We start from the raw sequence: 21,690 nt of genomic DNA on the forward strand, positions 1-21,690 counted from the left end.
ATTAGCCATTTCCACAATGGTCAATGACTATCTCTCACGGATTCCCAGTCAATGCAGTCAGAAATGAAAGCCTCAGACGGCAATGTATCATCAAAGCACAATCTGCCGAGTGCATTTAGTGCTGTTTCACACTACGACATGCTCTGAAAGCTGCACAGCACCACACAGACATTTACGTCATTTAGCAGACGCTCTTATCCACAGCGGCTTACAGTTAGTGAATACATATATATTTTCATACTGGCCCCCCGTGGGAATCAAACCCACAACCCTGGCGTTGCAAACGCCATGCTCTATCAACTGAGCTACATCCCTGCCGGCCATTCCCTCCCCTACCCTGGGCCAATTGTGCACCGCCCATGAGTCTCCCGGTCGCAGCCGGCTGCGACAGAGCCTGGATTCGAACCAGGATCTCTAGTGGCACAGCTAGCACTGCGATGCAGTGCCTTAGACCACTGCGCCACTCAGGAGACACAGCTACCCACAAGAGTCGTCACACTCTCATTGGACCACTTAACCTGATCACATTCAATTAATTACAGTTTTAGAGGTTTTAACAAATGAAGGCTCCTTTCAAAATGACTCCAATTGAATTTGAAAAGTGGAAAACATAAATGCAGTCAGGCTAATGTGGTCCAAACTTCCAAGGTTTTATTTATTTATTTATTTATTTTTTTGCTGGCAGCTGTTTAGTCTAAGAGATATTCGAAGGGTTTTTGCTGCTTCGTAGTTCAATCTTCACAGTCAATTTGTCTCCAGGGAGTTGTAGTTTAGGTTCACAGTGGCACCTAGTGGTTGCCTATGGTACCTTTGTCCACCAATCCCCAGTCAAGAGAACAACCAATCAGCCGACCAAAATCCATTGAGAAACTCTACAGTGATTGTCCTCTTTAATGAACTCTTAGAGGTTTCATTAATTGCACCTCAGTATAATGAATTGTGATTGGTGGCTGTACTCAACAATCAGCTTGAGCCCCTCTCCTCATTATCAGGCCTCATATTCGCTGCATGGAAAGACAGACCTTACACTAGAGTAATGAGACAGACATAGAGAGGTCTGAAAAGCTAGAATCTGTGAATGGTGGTGTCCATAGCTGCTGCTAATTGTCTTAAAAAGCATGGACTTGTTTCAATGAAAAACCACCAGTGCCACATTTGGTCTTAGCTGCTGAATAGATACAGATAACAAAGTAACTGTGTCAGAAGAGAGAGGATTAAATTCAATAGAAATCTCCACTACGGTCGAAAAATGGCGGGTGCATTCAAATGAAGAGCAACACTGCAGTACTAAGTTGTATGTGGTGACTGAATCTAATAATCAAAGTTGGGTGTGTTTTGCAAATTCAGCCCAAGCTAACAAGTCTCTGTCTGTCTGCTCAATTTAATTTGAATTATTTTAATATTTTATCTTTGTATCAAAGTCTCTGCTGCTTCTCTGCCCAGATTCCCACACTGACATGTATTTGCTACTGGTCTTCACACTCATTCATATCTGAGGCTCCCCGGACTAGCAGTTAATGAGGAATGGTTGATCCATTTTTTATGGTTTCTCCCCTGGCTCGCTCGTAAACAACAGGATCTCTGCAGCAGTGAGCGTCAAAGGTCAGCATGGGGAATTAGGTTTTACAGGGACCCCCCCATTGTAGTACAGTGTAGGGTAACATTTTACAATATGACCATATGACATTATATACAGGTAAATGCCTAAATAAAGGAAACACCTACATAAGGTGACTTAATAGGGCGTTGGGCCACCACAAGCCGCCAGAACATCTTCAGTGCGCCTTGGCATAGATTCTACAAGTGTCTGGAACTCTATTGGAGGGATGCGACACCATTCTTTCACGAGAAATTCCATAATTTAGTGTTTTGTTGATGGTGGTGGAAAACGCTGCAGAATCTCCCATAAGTGTTCAATTGGGTTGAGATCTGGTGACTGAGACAGCCATCGCATATAGTTTACATCGTTTTCATGCTCATCAAACCATTCAGTGACCACTCGTGTGCTGTGGATGGGGCCATTGTCATCCTGGAAGAGACCGCTCCCATCAGGATATAAATTATTTACCATAGGTTGAAGGTGATCACTCAAAATGGCTGTGCATTTATTGGTGTTCACCTTGCCCTCTAAGGGGACCTAAACCATGCCAGGAAAATGCACCCCATACCATAACAGAGCCAACAGAACCCTTCACCGTGGAAACCAGCACTCGGGACTGTAGGTTTCTTTTGCCGTGGGCCACACATGCACACACGTCATTTTGTTGAGAACTGGATGAAGGACAATTCATTTGGCCATATTTATTTTTTCCACTGCTCAGTAGACCACTGCCTGGGTTGTTTGCACCACTTTACTCTCAAACGTGCATTTGTAGGTTTAATAAGAGATTTATGCACTGCAACACGACCATAGTATCCCTCTTAGAGTTGCTTGTCTGTTTTGCCTTGCATCTCAAACCAATGCATGGACATCACGGTCGAGGAGTATGCGCTTTCGACCGCAGTTGCCCCTAGTTGATGATGCCTTTCCCTCAGACTTTCATGCCAACATCACCTTAGCCACTGTTACTCATGAAATATCAACAAGTTCAGCAGTCTTCATCACTGAAGCTCCTGCCAAATGTGCCCCAACAATCACTTTCAAAGTCACTGAGATCTCTTCTTCTAGCCATGGTAGCCAAAATAATGGCCAACTGGGCCTGTCCAGCATTTTTATACATGACCCTAAGCATGATGGGACCCACTGTGGTTCAGTCACAAAGACAAAGGAAGTAGGAGCCTCTCGAGTCACCCCAAGCTCCAATCCACACACACTAATGAATGAAGCCACTATATAGTGAACTACTTTTGACCAGGGCCCATAGGGTTCAGGTCCAAAGTAGTGCACTATGTAGGGAATTGGGCGCCACAGTACGAAAGAACAACAGCTGTTATTGTCAAAAAATGGTGTGCTATGTGTGGTCACAAACCACTTATGCCTTTGTCTCATAGACAATGCTGAGAGAGGGTAGAGTGAATAGGGTAGGGTTATGGTCTGTGATGTGTTTTGCAGGAACCGTGGGTAGATGGGCAAGATTGGTCTGTGTCCCGCTGCTGGTAATGCATTTGTGTTTTCCCAGTGTGTTTTGTTCTCCTCTCACTCCCGCTGTTACCTGGAATGCCCTTGAGCTGACGCACGCACACGCATGCTCACATGCACACACACAAACACTTTCACACCCACATACGGATATTCACACATACACACACATCGAGGGGGGAGCAGGTGCTGGTTTCATCATAGAGACAGTGTATGAAAAGACATCCGTTCAAATCACTTTTTTTTTATTTGTTTTACACCACCTTGTCCTCAAACTCTACACACAACATTAGCTCCAGGTCTGTTTTCCCGGTTCCCTGGTGGTTTGCACTGTCTCATCTGATAATGACTTTTGGAGTGGCTGGAGTCTTGGACAAGTCATCCGTGCCTCTGAGAATGGAAGTCATTAATACGGTTGTCAGCGAAGGTGGCACCCTGGCGGTTTCCTGTCTCACCTGTCCGGCTTAAAGCAGAGCTTCTGGCTCTCTGAATGAACTGAGACAACGCCACATCCCTCCTAATTCTGTCTGTTTATGAATGCACCACACATGCACTGTGACAGTGAACAAGGCTCTGCCTTTATGGGTTGTAGAGGGAGTTTTTGTTGCCAAATAGTTTCCAATGCGAGATATTTTTTTTTGTTGCTCTGCCATGTTTTCACTCAGCTCAAAGGGAGCTTTGATATAATTTCCTGCAGCAGGTGCCGAAAGGAGCGGAGCTTCCTGTTGGCCTGACCAATGAGGGGGATCTCTTTGTCCTTGTGGTCCGGCCAGGTGGCTCAGTCATACATCACGTTGGCATGGAGACTGCGGGTGAACAGAGGGAGTAAAAAGAGGGTGAATCTGTCCTTGTGAAAAGTCAGTGCTGGGTTGATGCTTCCGTCCGAGTGTGTGAGCGATCCCCAGATGCAGCCTGTGAACGTCGCCCAATTGCAGTGTCTGTAATGGAACTTAATGAGAGAGAGAGAGAGAGAGAGAGAGAGAGAGAGAGAGAGAGAGAGAGAGAGAGAGAGAGAGAGAGAGAGAGAGAGAGAGAGAGAGAGAGAGAGAGAGAGAGAGAGAGAGAGAGAGAGAGAGAGAGAGAGAGAGAGAGAGAGAGAGAGAGAGAGAGAGAGAGAGAGAGAGAGAGAGAGAGAGAGAGAGAGAGAGAGAGAGAGAGAGAGAGAGAGACTACAAATATTGAAATTTACATGGTTTTTAGAGTGAAGTACATTGGTAAAAATTAAATTGGAAGACTTAATGGGAGACAAAACAAGCACAAAAACAAATGAAGAAGATGGGCTTGGGCAGTTATCTTAGCTAGCTGGATTGTTTACCAGTTGCTAGGGACTCTCCTAAAAGAAGCTAGCTAGCTAACAAACAATAGCTAGTCAACAGCACAATAGAATGACAAAAGAAGGACAGAAGACAAAGGACATCTAAGTAAAACAGTTATCTAACAACACTAGAGACAATAATACAAGAAACAACACTGTTTGGGAAAAGGTAGGCTTATATTGCAACATTGTAGCCAACATCACCAGCATTGCTATGGAAATTGTTTACCCACCAGACATCCAAACAGAGAAAGCTAAGAAAAGTTTCAAAGGTTTGATGATGGGACAGAACCATGATTGCCTGTTTGCAGATCTTACCAGTTGCAAAACAAGAGCAAATTTAATATTTAATACCAAACGAGGACACATATGGAAAAGGGTTATTTGCAACCATTTCCGTTTCTCAAAAAAGAGAGGCATCAGCCAAGGCTGTCAGATAAGCATTTTTTGAAGAAGCTGACCAGAGCAACACATATCAAACAGTCAACTTATAAAATAATGGAACTGTATTGATACAAGGCAATGATTCAAGCCTCCAGGCTTTTGAGAATGTGTTTGCTACCCTAAATGTAGAAGCTGAGGAAAAAGTGAAGGAGGGATATGATGGAGAAAAGCAGGCCCCAACACCCCAACAGCCTCTGTGACCCAGCAAGAAGCCCTCCGTGTCCCTCTACCTACCTCACCTGCAGCAGACAAAGCCAAGGACATGCCTACAACACCAAGAACACCTGCTATGCAACGTTTCCACAACACCCTCTCTTTAGTTGAAGCAGAGGTCATAGAACTCAGAGAGAGCAAGCTTCAAGAGGATGACACTGTCCAGAAACTAAAAGAAGAGATGAAACAGTTCAGGGAGGAGAGCAGAGCATCTATTGCTAAATTAGAAAGCAGAATGGACAAACTGAGTCAGACAAATGATGACCTCCGATACCATCTGTGCACAACAAGAGAGGAGCTAGAGCAGAGAGAGAGGTACATTGACACCCTCAACCAGCAGCTAGTCATTATGTCCTCTGCATCTAGAGAACATCTCCACCAGCTTGGTACAACACAGGCAGAACCTGAGACCAGCATAACCAGCATGGCCTCCACCACACAGCCTGATGACACTGCACCAGCCTCCCAGTCTGCTCCAGCCCAGGTCAACCAACCAGCCTCCCAGTCTGCTCCAGCCCAGGTCAGCCTCCCAGTCTGCTCCAGCACAGTGTGCTCTAGCCCAGGTTAACCTACCAGCCTCCCAGTCTGCTCCAGCCCAGGTCAGCATACCAGCCTCCCAGTCTGCTCCAGCCCAGGTCAGCATACCAGCCCCCCAGTCTGCTCCAGCCCAGGTCAGCATACCAGCCCCCCAGTCTGCTCCAGCCCAGGTCAGCATACCAGCCTCCCAGTCTGCTCCAGCCCAGGTCTACTTACCAGCCCCCCAGTCTGCTCCAGCCCAGGTCAGCATACCAGCCTCTCAGTCTGCTCCAGCCTCCCAGTCTGCTCCACCCAGACAATCACCCACAACTGCAATCCTTATCGATTCAAATGGGAAGTTCTTGGTCCAGGAAAGATTATTCCCTAGACACCAGGTGTATAAGTTCTGGTGTCCTACAACTGAGAGTGCAATGCAGCTACTTAGTCAGACCAGGATTGACACCCCTGACAACATCATCATCCACACTGGCACAAATGACCTTCGTGCCAAAGGTGAAAATGTATCTGGGGCAGTGAGAAGAGTGGCAGAGCGGGCACAGGCTATGTTCCCAACAACCAAAATAGTTGTGTCCACCCTCCTACCAAGAAAATACTTCCCAGGACAGTTGATCGACAAAATAAATCAACAGATCACTGTGGACTGTGCCTCACTGCTCAAAACCCATCACCCCAGCAGCAGAGGCCCCCCGATCCACTTCTGAAACAACAGTACCCCCACCATCCCCAGGAGAGAGGAGCCAGAAACTGCTTAATACAGCACAGCTCTACAAGACCGGGCCCAACACAGCACAGATTTACCAGACCAGACCCGCCTCAGGACAGCTCTACTAGATCCGGCCCATCACAACACAGCTCTACTAGACCCGGCCCATCACAACACAGCTCTACTAGACCCGGCCCATCACAGCACAGCACTGACCACTACTGTAGGGTCGGGCAGAACACTGTCCTTCAGAGAAGTGCACCACATGATGCAGTCCACAACATGTATCATTCAGATCATCAACCTACATATGCTGAGGTAACCTCTGGCAAAACACACCTAGAACTATCAAAGATTGGAGAAGTGCGCCAACTACTGCATCTAATATGCAGAATACTGGGATAGACAGATCCTTTGATTTACACACGCACGCACACACACACACACACACACACACACACACACACACACACACACACACACACACACACACACACACACACACAAGAAACACATACGTACAGGGGGTTGCAGATTGCATTGCATTGCATTGTACTTATTTTTAGTGCAATCTTATTCCATTCTTATTGAATTGTTTACAACTATTCTTTATTTTATTGGCACTGGTATTATAATAATAATAATATATGTAATGGTGTGTGTGTGTGTATATATACAGTTGAAGTCGGAAGTTTACATACACCTTAGCCAAATACATTTAAACTCAGTTTTTCACAATTCCTGACATTTAATCCTAGTAAAAATTCCCTGTCTTAGGTCAGTTAGATCACCACTTCATTTTAAGAATGTGAAATATCAGAATAATAGTAGAGATAATTATTTATTTCAGCTTTTATTTCTTTCATCACACTCCCAGTGGGTCAGAAGTTTACATACACTCAATTAGTTTTTGGTAGCATTGCCTTTAAATTCTTTAACCTGGGTCAAATATTTTGGGTAGCCTTCCACAAGCTTCCCACATTAAGTTGGGTGAATTTTGGCCCATTCCTCCTGACAGAGCTGGTGTAACTGAGTCAGGTTTGTAGTCCTCCTTGCTCGCACACGCTTTTTCAGTTCTGCCCATACATTTTCTATAGGATTGAGGTCAGGGCTTTGTGATGGCCACTCCAACATCTTGACTTTGTTGTCCTTAAGCCATTTTGCCACAACTCTGGATGTATGCTTGGGGTCATTGTCCATTTGGAAGACCCATTTGCGACCAAGCTTCAACTTCCTGACGGATGCCTTGAGATGTTGCTTCAATATATCCACATCATTTTCCTTCCTCATAATGCCATATATTTTGTGAAGTGCACCAGTCCCTCCTGCAGCAAAGCACCCACACAGCATGATATTGCCACCCCAGTGCTTCACTGTTGGGATTGTGTTCTTCGGCTGGCAAGCCCCCCCTTTTTCCTCCAAACATAGCGATGGTCATTATGGCCAAACTGTTCTATTTTTGTTTCATCAGACCAGAGGACATTTCTCCAAAAAGTATGATCTTTGTCCCCATGTGCAGTTGCAAACCATAGTCTGGCTTTTTAATGGCGGTTTTGTAGCAGTGGCTTCTTCCTTGCTGAGTGGCCTTTCAGGTTATGTCAATATCGGACTCGTTTTACTGTGGATACAGATACTTTTGTACCTGTTTCCTCCAGCATCTTCACAAGGTCCTTTGCTGTTGTTCTGGGATTGATTTGCACTTTTCGCACCAAAGTACGTTCATCACTAGGAGACAGAACGCGTCTCCTTCCTGATCGGTATGACGGCTGCGTGGTCCCATGGTTTTTATACTTGCGTACTATTGTTTGTACAGATGAACGTGGTACCTTCAGGCATTTGGAAATTGCTCCCAAGGATGAACCAGACTTGTGGAGGTCTACAATTATTTTTTTGAGGTCTTGGCTGATTTCTTCTGATTTTCCCATGATGTCAAGCAAAGAGGCACTGAGTTTGAAGGTAGGCCTTGAAATACATCCACAGGTATACCTCCAATTGACTCAAATTATGTCAATTAGCCTATCAGAAGCTTCTAAAGCCATGACATCATTTTCTGGAATTTTCCAAGCTGTTTAAAGGCACAGTCAACTTAGTGTATGTAAACTTCTGACCCACTGGAATTGTGATACAGTGAATTATAAGTGAAATAATCTGTCTGTAAACAATTGTTGGAAAAATTACTTGTGTCATGCACAAAGTAGATGTCCTAACCGACTTGCCAAAACTATAGTTTGTTAAAAAGAAATTTGTGGAGTGGTTGAAAAACGAGTTGTAATGACTCCAACCTAAGTGTATGTAAACTTCCGACTTCAAAAGTGTGTGTGTGTGTGTGTGTGTATGTGTACATTATATATATATATATATATATATATATATATATATATATATATATATATATATATATATATATATATATCAGTGGGGGAAAAAAGTATTTAGTCAGCCACCAATTGTGCAAGTTCTCCCACTTAAAAAGATGAGAGAGGCCTGTAATTTTCATCATATGTACACGTCAACTATGACAGACAAATTGAGAAAAAAAATTCCAGAAAATCACATTGTAGGATTTTTTATGAATTGATTTGCAAATTATGGTGGAAAATAAGTATTTGGTCACCTACAAACAAGCAAGATTTCTGGCTCTCACAGACCTGTAACTTATTCTTTAAGAGGCTCCTCTGTCCTCCACTCATTACCTGTATTAATGGCACCTTTTTGAACTTGTTATCAGTATAAAAGACACCTGTCCACAACCTCAAACAGTCACACTCCAAACTCCACTATGGCCAAGACCAAAGAGCTGTCAACACCAGAAACAAAATTGTAGACCTGCACCAGGCTGGGAAGACTGAATCTGCAATAGGTAAGCAGCTTGGTTTGAAGAAATCAACTGTGGGAGCAATTATTAGGAAATGGAAGACATACAAGACCACTGATAATCTCCCTCGATCTGGGGCTCCACGTAAGATCTCACCCCGTGGGGTCAAAATGATCACAAGAACGGTGAGCAAAAATCCCAGAACCACACGGGGGGACCTAGTGAATGACCTGCAGAGAGCTGGGACCAAAGTAACAAAGCCTACCATCAGTAACACACTACGCCGCCAGGGACTCAAATCCTGCAGTGCCAGACGTGTCCCCCTGCTTAAGCCAGTACATGTCCAGGCCCGTCTGAAGTTTGCTAGAGTGCATTTGGATGATCCAGAAGAGGATTGGGGAGAATGTCATATGGTCAGATGAAACCAAAAGATAACTTTTTGGTAAAAACTCAACTCGTCGTGTTTGGAGGACAAAGAATGCTGAGTTGCATCCAAAGAACACCATACCTACTGTGAAGCATGGGGGTAGAAACATCATGCTTTGGGGCTGTTTTTCTGCAAAGGGACCAGGACGACTGATCCGTGTAAAGGAAAGAATGAATGGGGCCATGTATCGTGAGATTTTGAGTGAAAACCTCCTTCCATCAGCAAGGGCATTGAAGATGAAACGTGGCTGGGTCTTTCAGCATGACAATGATCCCAAACACACCGCCCAGGCAACGAAGGAGTGGCTTCATAAGAAGCATTTCAAGGTCCTGGAGTGGCCTAGCCAGTCTCCAGATCTCAACCCCATAGAAAATCTTTGGAGGGAGTTGAAAGTCCGTGTTGCCCAGCGACAGCCCCAAAACATCACTGCTCTAGAGGAGATCTGCATGGAGGAATGGGCCAAAATACCAGCAACAGTGTGTGAAAACCTTGTGAAGACTTACAGAAAACGTTTGACCTGTGTCATTGCCAACAAAGGGTATATAACAAAGTATTGAGAAACTTTTGTTATTGACCAAATACTTATTTTCCACCATAATTTGCCAATAAATTCATAAAAAATCCTACAATGTGATTTTCTGGAGAAAAAAAAATATATTTTTGTCTGTCATAGTTGACGTGTACCTATGATGAAAATTACAGGCCTCTCTCATCTTTTTAAGTGGGAGAACTTGCAGAATTGGTGGCTGACTAAATACGTTTTTCCCCCACTGTATGTATGTTATATATATATATATATATATATATATATATATATATATATATATATATTATTTTTATCTTTCAATGTACTTTACACAAATCAATGAATATCACTTATTATAAATGAGATCATTAACTATCAGCTCTTGGAATATCCAGGGCCTATACTCTAAAACAACAAATCCAGAATTTCTTAAAAACATCAAGGGACAGGACATCATAATCCTACTGGAAACATGGTGTCCTGGAGACATTGATACTCAATGTCCTTCAGGCTATAGAGAAAGTTTACAACCATCAATCAAACATAAAAATGTTAAATGGGGCCGGGACTCAGGTGGCATAAGCAGGACTTAGCACTGAATGAAATGAAAAAAGGTACTAGCAACATTTGGCTAAAACTTAACAAAGGTACAATCTATTGTGACAATGATGTATACATATGTGCAGCTTATGGTCCTCCTTCAGATTCATCATATTATGATGATCAGGTTTTTGACAATCTCCATACAGAAATCCTTCAATTTCAGGCAGAGGGTAAAGTGCTTCTTTGTGGAGATTTCAATGCGAGAACAGGTTCTGAGCCTGGCTACGCTGATGCGGGAGGTAACCACCACATATTTGGACACCCCTCCTTGTACAGTAGCCCTATTATAAATAATAGAAACCGTCCTGACCAAATACTGAACAAAAACGTGCTTAATGGTAATGGCCTATACATGCTTAATGGTAAAGTCATAAGGAACTCTTTAGGTTGGTTTACCTACTGCTCAGCTCTTGGGACAAGTGTAGTCGATTATGCCATCACTGACATCGACCCTTCCTCCATTAGTGCATTCATTGTCAGACCACAGACACCATTGTCAGATCACAGTCAGATCAACGTGTTTCTGAAGAAATTAACCAGCAATACAGCCCAATAAACTCTACAACATGAACCAATCGTACAGATGGGCTCCAAACAGTGCAGAGAAATTCATTGAAACATTGAACTCAAATGAAATGATGAACTATATACGGGTCTTCAATAACTCACAATACCAAAACAATAAAGAAGGTGTCAATTTGGCTACTCAAAATATCAATTGCATATTCCAAAAAGGAGCATCAAAAGCAAATTTGAGAAAACCAAAGAAATACAACATCAGAAACAAAAAACAAAATGTTTCTGAAAAATGGTTTGATAACGAATGTAAAACAATTTGAAAACACCTAAGACAAATGTCAAATGATAAACATAAGCAGCAAAACAACCCGGAGCTAGGCTATAAATACTTTGAAACTCTGAAACAAAATAAACATACACTGAAACGCAAGAAATGGAATTATACCAATAATACACTTGATGAAATTGAAAACGCAATTGACCAATATCAATTCTGTGGGAAAATTTAAGCACGACAAAACAACAAGAATTAGCCATACAAGATGAAGGAATTTGGAAAACTTATTTTGATCATCTATACAAAAACATCCCACAAAAAGACTTACAAAATAACTAATTAGAAATTCAAGAAAGATTGAACATCCTTGAATTAGTCATTAAAAACAACCAAAATCCATTAGATTACCCAATAATCCAACAAGAACTAAATGAAAAGCTAAAATCTATAAAACCAATGAAGGCTTGTGGTCTAGATAAAATCAGAAATGAAATGCTGAAAAACAGCATACCTGAGTTGCAAAATGCTGTGCTTAAATTGTCAACATGGTACTAACTTCTGGCTGCTTTCCTGATGTCTGGAACCAGGGGCTCATCTCCCCTATCCACACAAGTAGAGACAAATCAGACCCCAATAATTACACGGGAACATGCGTAAACAGCAACTTGGGAAAGGTTTTCTGTAGCATTTTGAATTCAATAATTCAAACCTTTCTTCAAGAAAAAAATAACAATTATCCCCAACCATCGTACTACTACACACACTAATTAATAAACACATCCACCAAAAAAAAGAGGGCAAAATCTTTGCTTGCTTCATTTACTTTAAAATCGCATTCGATTCTATTTGGCACGAAAGGCTATTCTTCAAAATTCTCCAAAGTGAGCTTGGTGGTAAGGTGTATGACTTAATAAAATGTATGTACACAGAAACAAGTGTGCAATAAAAATCAAAAACCAAAGAACATAATTATTTTCTCAACGTCGAGGTGTGAGACAAGGCTGCAGTTTGAGTCCAAACCTTTTCAACATTTATATAAATGAATTAGCAGACATGTTGGACCATTCTTCAGCCCCAGGACTCACACTATTTGACACAGAGGTAAAATACATGCTATATACTGATGATTTGGTTCTTCTATCACCAACCAAAGAAGGTCGTCAACAGAACCTTAACATTCTAAAGCAATATTGTCATATTTGGGCCCTGGCAGTAAATAAATCAAACGAAAATCATGATTTTCCAGAAAACCCCCAGATGTCAGAAACATAAATATAAATTCACCCTGAACAACACCATAATTGAACACACTAAAAATTACTCATACCTTGGTCTGACCATATCTGCATCGGGAAACTTTAAAAAGCCTGTAGAGCATTGTATGCAATAAAAATGAAATTATTCAAAATCAACATCCAAATTAGAATTTGGACGAAAATATTTGACAGCGTAATCCTACCAATAGCCCTTTACGGAAGTGAGGTTTGGGAGCCACTCAATAAACTGTACTTTAAAATGTGGGACAAACATCCAATTGAAGCCCTACATGCAGAATTCTGTCAAAAAATTCTCAAGTCCAAAGAAATACACCAGCTAATGCATGTAGGGCAGAATTGGCCCACTTTCCAGTGGTAATGAATGTACAAAAAAGATCATAACAATTTTGGCTAAACCTATATTCAAGTCCAAGTTCAAGTCTCCAATTTAGAGCCCAGAAACGAGCCCTCTGTCAGCTGGTATTGGACCTAACCAACCAAGCTGACACCAGCACTGCTTCAAAAGAAATAATTCAAATAAACAAAATCATGAACCAATCAAAGGTCTCATATTTACAACATTGGAAAAACGAAACAAAATCCCAAAGCCGACTAAATTGCTATCTGGCTCTGAACAGAGAATTTGAATTGGCTGATTATCTCTACTCTGTCAGAGATACGAAGCAGAGACAGATCCTTACCAAGCACAGGCTGAGTGACCACCAATTGGCAATAGAAACCGGCAGACATAAAAAAACATGGCTACCCAAAGAGGAGTGTGTATGAGGTCACTGCACGACAGGGGAGGTAGAAACAGAGATGCACTTTCTACTTTACTGTGATAAATATTCCTCACCAAGAGATTCATTATTACTACATTTATTCCAAATTTTAACTTATTAAACACAGAGGAAAAACAAAAAACAGTCATGGGTGAAGGAGCAACGGCTCCTCTTGCAGCCAAATATGTATTTGCCTGCCATAGCCTGAGGGACACTGAATAATTACATCTGCATAGTAAGCAGTAATTTACTTATTATTAGTATTATTGTTATCATTATGTGTTATTCTATATTATTTTATTATATACATTGTTGCTTTGGCAATATTGACACAATGTTTTTCATGCCAATAAAGCAGAGAAAGAGAGAGAAAGGAGAAAGAGAAAATACAGAAGGGGGCTCTGTAAGATTTAAATGGCAGTTGAGATGAAGGGATTGTCATAAAGGTTCATCTATAATTCACTTTTCCATCAAAAAGCTGTCACTCAGCAGTAGACATGCAAGATCAGGCTTATCAAAGGATCTCTCAATATACAGCTCATTTGTCCCCAACTGAATTTTAAAAGAAGTGCGTTGTGCTTTTGTGTACTTTGCCTTTTCGCACAGTTCAACGAATGTGGTACTGTAGTTAGTGTTCTCACTGTATATTATTAGTAGTATTAGTAGATATTCAACTCTGCTTTGGAATGGAACAAAGTCCTTCTGAGACTGAGACTATCCTAATATGGACACTGTACACCTGTGACAATAATATTGACACCATAGAAATGAACATAGCTCCTCTGTATAGAAGCTATGCTAACTGACTCTCTCTTATTGTTTTCATAGCAATGAAGGCGGACCGGAAGCGTTTGAAGGCGGAGAAAGCAGATCTGGTCAACCAGATGCAGCAGCTCTACGCCACGCTGGAGAGCCGAGAGGAACAGCTCCGGGACTTCATCCGCAACTACGAACAGCACAGAAAAGTATGACACGTCACACACAATGCTGGGAAGGCTTTGTTAGCTGTAATTAAGATACAAAGTGCACGCATCATAGAAGTTGTATAATGATTGTCATTAACCTGTTATGTCATTGTAAGTAATTTAATAGATTAATGAATGTGTGTCCCTCTCCTCTTACTCTCCCCCTCTCTCTACCCCCTATCTCCCACTATCCCCCCCCTCTGTGTCTGTCAGGAGAGTGAGGATGCGGTGAAGGCGCTGGCTAAGGAAAAGGACCTGTTGGAGAGGGAGAAGTGGGACCTACGGCGGCAGACCAAGGAATCTACAGAGCACTCCGGTGCCCTGCGCTCCCAACTGGACCTGAAGGAGAACAGGATCAAGGAGCTGGAGGCCGAGCTGGCCATGGTGAGACACACACACACATACATACAGATGGAAGCACACACATACAGAAGCACTCAAAAGAATAAACACCTGAAAATACACATACACGGTCGAGCCCATTCAGCAAGCCAGGGTAAGAAACCCAGAGCTGTTCTACATCTGTTGCTGGACCATTACACTCCTTCTACACACACCGAGAAGAGCAGCCCCTCTCAACGTGTGTATGTGTGTGTGTGCCCTCCCTGTCTCCTCCCTCAGATAAGTAACAATGTGACACAGAAAATGGAATACTGGGTGTTTGATCGCCCCGTCAACAGGGAGCCTTCCCCTAGGGTCATGTCGGTAAGAACGGCCCCCTTGCTCGCCTCTCTTTGTGACCCCCTCCCCTCGCTCTATCTCAAAGCGTGCTGACATTCCCCTGATCTTCTCTCCAGTGTGAAATTAATTTAGGGAGTCCTGGGTTCTAATAGTATTTGAAATCCACCAAATACTTTAGTTGTGTTTTATTGAGCTTGCCTGGCGCAACAGAAACCATTCTAATAGTCCAGAAAAGCGCCAACCCCGTCCTTCTGGCACTCCACGCAGGCTCGTGCAATCAAATACTATTTGAAACCAGTTCTGGTATGCACGTGTATCACTAACCCCCTGGTTGATGCCAATGAGTCGATTTGTGAATGATTTGAATATTCTCAATCTGATTGACCCCTTTTCTTGGTTTCATCTAACTCGGAGTGACTAGAAGGATCATCTGGTGTAATTGTTAGAAAACTGCATTGATGAATTAATGAACTAACATCTGAGTTCCACATAAGGGCTCATGGTTTGACCAGCGAAATGCTTAGCACTCTGTCCTGCATGTCTAAGGATTGTGAACGGGTGATTAAGGTGATGTTGTTGGTGATACTGGTGATGATGATGATGATGATGATGATAATTAGGATGAGGATGGGTGTACTAGTGTTGCAAAGGGAGGGTATAGTACTGGAAACTTTCACAGTTTACCAGTAAAGTACCAGCATTTTGGTAACTTTCAAGGATTTTATGTAATTTATCACAAGACATCTAGTGGCTCTTTTGGATAATTGAGATTATCACAGGTGGCTGTACTTATCTCTGGCCCTCTGTGTGGCCTTATCACATGTAAAGTACACTGAACAAAAATATAAACGCAACATGTAAGGTGTCGGTCACATGTTCCATGAGTTGAAATAAAAGATCCCAGAAATGTTCCATATGTACAAAAAGCTTTTTTCTCTCAAATTTTGGCACACATTTCTTTACATCCCTGTTAGTGAGCATTTCTCCTTTGCTAAGATAATCCATCCACCTGACAGGTGTGGCATATAAAGAAGCTGATTAAACGGCATGATCATTACACAAGTGCACCTTGCAGTTTTGTCACACAATTCAATGCCACAGCGTGCAATTGGCATGCTGACTGCAGGAATGTCCACCAGAACTGTTGCCATAAACCGCCTCTAACGTTGTTTTAGAGAATTTGGCAGTATGTCCAACCGGCCTCACAACCACAGACCGCGTGTAACCACGCCAGCCCCTTGACCTGACTGCAGTTCGGCTTCGTAACCGACTTCAGTGGGCAAATGCTCACCTTCGATGGCCACTGACATGCTGAAAAATCCCAGTTTCAACTGTACTGGGCAGATGGCAGTGTGAGCGAGCGGTTTGCTGATGTCAACGTTATGAACAGTGCCCCATGGTGGGGTTATGGTATGGGCAGGCATAAGCTACGGACAACGAACACAATTTAATTTTATCGATGGCAATTTCAATGCACCGAGATACCGTGACGAGATCTTGACGCCCATTGTCGTGCCTTTCATCCGCCGCCATCACCTCTTGTTTCAGCATGATAATGCATGGCCCCATGTCGCAAGGATCTGTACACAGTTCTTGGAAGCTGAAAATATCCCAGTTCTTCCATGGCCTGCATACTCACCAGACCATTTCCTTATAGGAACTGTAACTCAGTAAAATCTTTGAAGTTGTTGCATGCTGCATTTATATGTTTGTTCAGTGTATATAACATAATCAAATAAGATTATTTCAAAATAAAAAATTGAATGACAGAGTTGTAAAACATTATCCTAAATATAAACCATCAACTTGGCAAATAACATTGGTGTTTAATATGAGGGTTCCTGCATCAAATACGCTTTGTAAAATGTTTTACACACTTCTTTATTTTACTATGTCAGATATTTTGGTACCAAACTGGTGGCAGTTGTGAAAAAAGTTTTTAGTTGGAAGAGTTGCAGAGTTAATTGAAAATAATGCCATTGTTGATTAGATGCTTCTTTCATTAATTAGGCTATTTTCTCTTGTACCATATGGTCTATCCACCAGAAACTCATGGACAATATGGACACATATATCAAAAATGAATACTATATATGAATAAAGTTATAAAAGTATAAATTACTAAAGTTACCATAGATTGACATAAATTACCTGTTAATTACCAAAATTACAGAAGATTCCAGTAACTTTGGTAAATTACCGTTAGCTTTGCAACCCTAGGGGTGACGATGATGATGATGATCTCTCTCACTCTCTTACTCCCTCGCTCTCTTTCTATTTTCCCCATATACTCATTTTCGCTATCTACCCCCACTCCCCCCCTCTCTCTCTCCCTCTCTTTCTCTCTATCGCTCCCTCTCTCACATCCTCTCTCTCTCTATCTTCCCCCACTTCTCGCCCACCTCTGTCTCTAACCCACTCCCGCTCTCTCTTTCTCTGTCTGTATGTTGGCTGTTAACACTTCCACTAGCTATTCTGTCCATCTCTCAGCACTCCATCAGGAGCGTCAGTGAGAGATTTCACACATCAAAGGGGAACACGCGTACGGCTGAATTTTTCATGAAACACAGACAGACGAGAAAGCCCAACAGAGACCAAAACCCACACAGCAGTGTCACTATTGTAGTGGGCTGTTTATATACGTGCGCACACTTGAGCGCACCCACACACGCACATACATTATGAACGTTCACACACACACTTGGGAAGAGTCATGAATAGCCATCTTGTGTAGGAAAATATTGTAAAATAAGCAATGGTAATGCTGCATGGGGCTGATGTGTGTGTGTGTGCGTGTCTTCCCTCCTAGGCAAAACAGTCCTTAGCGACCCTGACCAAGGACGTGCCCAAGCGCCAGTCTCTAGCCATGCCCACAGAGGCAGTTGTCAACGGCAACAACCAGGAGTGGGTGATGCACGCGGACCTGCCCCTCACTGCAGCCATCCGGCAGAGTCAACAGACCCTCTACCACGTCCACACAGGCCACCCCACAGACAGACAAGGTGAGGCACATACAGTACCAGTCAAAAGTTTGGACACACCTACTCATTCAAGGGTTTTCTTTATTTTTACTATTTTCTACATTGTACAATAATAGTGAAGAGATCAAAACTATGAAATAACACATATCATGTAGTACCCAAAAAAGTGTTAAACAAATCAAAATATATGTTATATTTGAGATTCTTCAAAGTAGCCACCATTTGCCTTGATGACAGCTTCGCACACTCTTGGCATTCTCTCAACCAGCTTCACGAGGTAGTCACCTGGAATGCATTTTAATTAACAGGTGTGCCTTGTTAAAGGTTAATTTGTGGAATTTCTTTCCTTCTTAATGCATTTGAGCCAATCAGTTGTATTGTGACAAGGTAGGGGTGGTATACAGAAGATAGCCCTATTTGGTAAAAGACCAAGTCCATATTATGGCAAGAACAGCTCAAATAAGCAAAGACAAACGACAGTCCATCATTACTTAAGACATGAAGGTCAGTCAATACGGAAAATGTCAAGATCTTTGAAAGTTTCTTCAAGTGCAGTCGCAAAAAACATCAAGCGCTATGATGAAACTGGCTCTCATGAGGACCGCCACAGGAAAGGAAGACCCAGAGTTACCTCTGCTGCAGAGGATAAGTTCATTACAGTTAACTGCACCTCAAATTGCAGACCAAATAAATGTTTCACAGAGTTCAAGTAACAGACATATGTCAACATTAACTGTTCAGAGGAGACTGTGTGAATCAGCCCTTCATGGTCGAATTGCTGCAAAGAAACCACTACTAAAGGACACCAATAAGAAGAAGAGATTTGCTTGGGCCAAGAAACACAAGGAATGGACATTAGACCAGTGGAACTCTGTCCTTTAGTCCAAATTTGAGATTTTTGGTTCCAACCGCCGTGTCTTTGTGAGACACAGAGTGGTAAACGGATGATCTCAGCATGTGTGGTTCCCACCGTGAAGCATGGAAGAGAAAAGGTGTGATGGTGTGAGGGTGCTTTGCTGGAGACACTGCCGGTGATTTATTTAGAATTCAAGGCACACTTAACCAGCATGGCTACCACAGCATTCTGCAGCGATACGCCATCCCATCTGGTTTGCGCTTAGTGGGACTATCATTTGTTTTTCAACAGGACAATGACCCAACACATCTCCAGGCTGTGTAAGGGCGTTTGACCAAGAAGGAGAGTGATGGAGTGCTGCATCAGATGACCTGGCCTCCACAATCACCCAACCTCAAGCCAATTGAGATGGTTTGGGATGAGTTGGACCGCAGAGTGAAGGAAAAGCAGCCAGCAAGTGCTCAGCATATGTGGAAACTCCTTCAAGACTGTTGGAAAAGTATTCCAGGTGAAGCTGGTTGAGAGAATGCCAAGAGTGTGCAAAGCTGTCATCAAGGCAAAGGGTGGCTACTTTGAAGAATCTCAAATATAGAATATATTTTGATTTGTTTAACACTTTTTTGGTTACTACATGATTCCATATGTGTTATTTCATAGTTGTGATGTCTTCACTATTATTGTACAATGTAGAAAATAGTAAAAATAAAGAAAAACCCTTGAATGAGTAGGTCATTCAAACTTTTGACTGGTACTGTACATACATACACGCACACACACACATGCACACTCATGCATGCACACACACACACACACACACACACACACACACAAAGGACGACACTGGTGGGACTGTTACCCATGTGTAACTGAGTTAAGAACGTACCGTAAGCTCACTCCATAGCTATCATAAAATGTTGCAGATGGAGCCATCAAATTGGTACCTTTCGGGTGGCTCAAACTGTTTGAGCGTTCTCAAGGAAGGCGGTCACGTGTGTTAGCAAAGAATAGGTCCCGAGTTTGAGCCAGGTATGGGCCTAATCGGGGTAGCGGGAATCGCTAAGCAAGCAATGTGATGTCCGATTTCTTCCTGATGTCACGATGCATGGTAACTTTTGAACAAGCAAATCTGTATATGCGTCTTACTTTACTATAACCTTTGCCTGCTCAAAGTCAGTTAAAATCACATGATGCACAGCAGATGATGTCAAAAGTGTTTACTTGTGATGTCATCAGAAACACTTACCTTCTATCTTTGTGACCACAAAACATAGAAATCCATCATGTTCCCATGTGGATGTTGGGGTGGTGCTGGAGATTAATATGAGGTTGACATTTTTTGTACATTTACCGTCAACAACCCATTTACTTGTTTCAAACCTGTTTTCAACATTTGTCCTCCGCTTTTCTTCCTTTGCCCCCAAGTGGCTGCAGTCAGGGTGAGCCCATGTCACTCCCGCCAGCCCTCCATCATCTCAGATGCCTCGGCCTTGGAGGGCGACCGCTCATCCACCCCCAGCGACATCAACTCCCCCCGCCACCGGACACACTCCCTCTGTAATGTAAGAGCTGCCCACCCACCGCCACACCCCTTCAAGTAATCAACTCCTTCACAACTCTACTCTAATCCTGATCTCTCCCAACATCTCTATCTAAAGTTATGTCTGGCTGGAAAATAGGGGATATGAGAGAGACGCTGGTTTTTGCATCACTGATTAGTTGGAAGAATCATAATTTCACAGGGGTGTTCTACACCTAGCATCTGTGGAATCTTTCACATTTTGAAAGGGGAGGGGTTCATTGGGCCCATATGGTCAAGAGGATTTCAGAGAAGTGGGTGTTATCTCAAATATCTCAACGCTCCCCAGAACCAAATCCAGTGGCTGGCGCAACATTTGGTTCTGGGTTCCGAGATTACTCTACTCTTAGCCTGGTCCCAGATTTGTTCGTGCTGGTTTGCCAACTCCCATGGTCGTTCACAAACAGATCTGGGACCAGGCTACTCTACTCCCCCTCGCTGAAAGCATGCCCCTTGTGCTGTAGTTGAGGGAGTTTCACCAGAACAGCCAGACTTAGACTTTTAAAAAGTAGGTTTTATTTGGGATAGCTCCCTACATAGAGTTGCGTTACGAATGGGATAATCTTTTGGGGGACAGATTATCAAAATTGGGCTGGTGTGTTGGTTTCTGGCTAGCGTTAGATCGGTTCCAGTTATGTTGACGTTATTCCAGCCACTTCAACTGTGGTTTTCCCACTCTCCCTTCATGTGTTAAATTCTTTGAATGTGCTGCCTATCAGATAACAGACACATGCCTGGCTAGTTCACTCAGTATCACTTCATCCCTTTCTGTCTCTCTCTCTTTCTTTCTCTCTCTACGGCTTTCCTTCCTTCACTCGCTATGTGTTGTATATTTCTGTTCTTCTCATCTCATTCTCTCTGATCCCTCGTCTCTCTCTCCCTGCAGTCACTAGAGGATCTGGAGGACCAGAAGCGTAAGAAGAAGAAAGAGAAGATGGGCCTGGGCTCTCTGTCACGCGTCTTCGCCCGGGGCAAGCAGCGGAAGTCAATGGACCCGGGTCTGTTTGATGGTACTTCAACTCCTGATTATTACATAGAGGAAGATGCAGACTGGTAAAAAGGTGGCAGAGAGTCCCACCTGTAGCCCTGAGTGGTGATGCGTAAGATTGTTTTCTGTCTGTGTGTGTGTGTGTGC

At 42.8% G+C, this 21,690-nt stretch overlaps 1 protein-coding gene across 3 annotated transcripts in view; it reads left to right on the plus strand.

Annotated features, from left to right (window-relative positions):
- LOC121556449 (kazrin-like) overlaps nucleotides 1-21,690 on the plus strand; it is a 118,316-nt gene that overhangs the window by 72,206 nt on the left and 24,420 nt on the right. For 2 of the 3 annotated variants that reach the window (XM_045207150.1, XM_045207151.1), the window contains exons 3-8: nucleotides 14,325-14,461; nucleotides 14,675-14,845; nucleotides 15,083-15,166; nucleotides 17,952-18,144; nucleotides 20,402-20,538; nucleotides 21,442-21,565. In XM_045207150.1, the coding sequence (XP_045063085.1) occupies nucleotides 14,325-14,461; nucleotides 14,675-14,845; nucleotides 15,083-15,166; nucleotides 17,952-18,144; nucleotides 20,402-20,538; nucleotides 21,442-21,565 (846 nt within the window). The remainder of the gene's footprint in view (nucleotides 1-14,324; nucleotides 14,462-14,674; nucleotides 14,846-15,082; nucleotides 15,167-17,951; nucleotides 18,145-20,401; nucleotides 20,539-21,441; nucleotides 21,566-21,690) is intronic. The other variant, XM_045207152.1, reaches the window with a different exon arrangement.

This window comes from Coregonus clupeaformis, chromosome 24 (genome assembly GCF_020615455.1).
Source record: "Coregonus clupeaformis isolate EN_2021a chromosome 24, ASM2061545v1, whole genome shotgun sequence".
NCBI classification, from domain to species: Eukaryota; Metazoa; Chordata; class Actinopteri; order Salmoniformes; family Salmonidae; genus Coregonus; species Coregonus clupeaformis.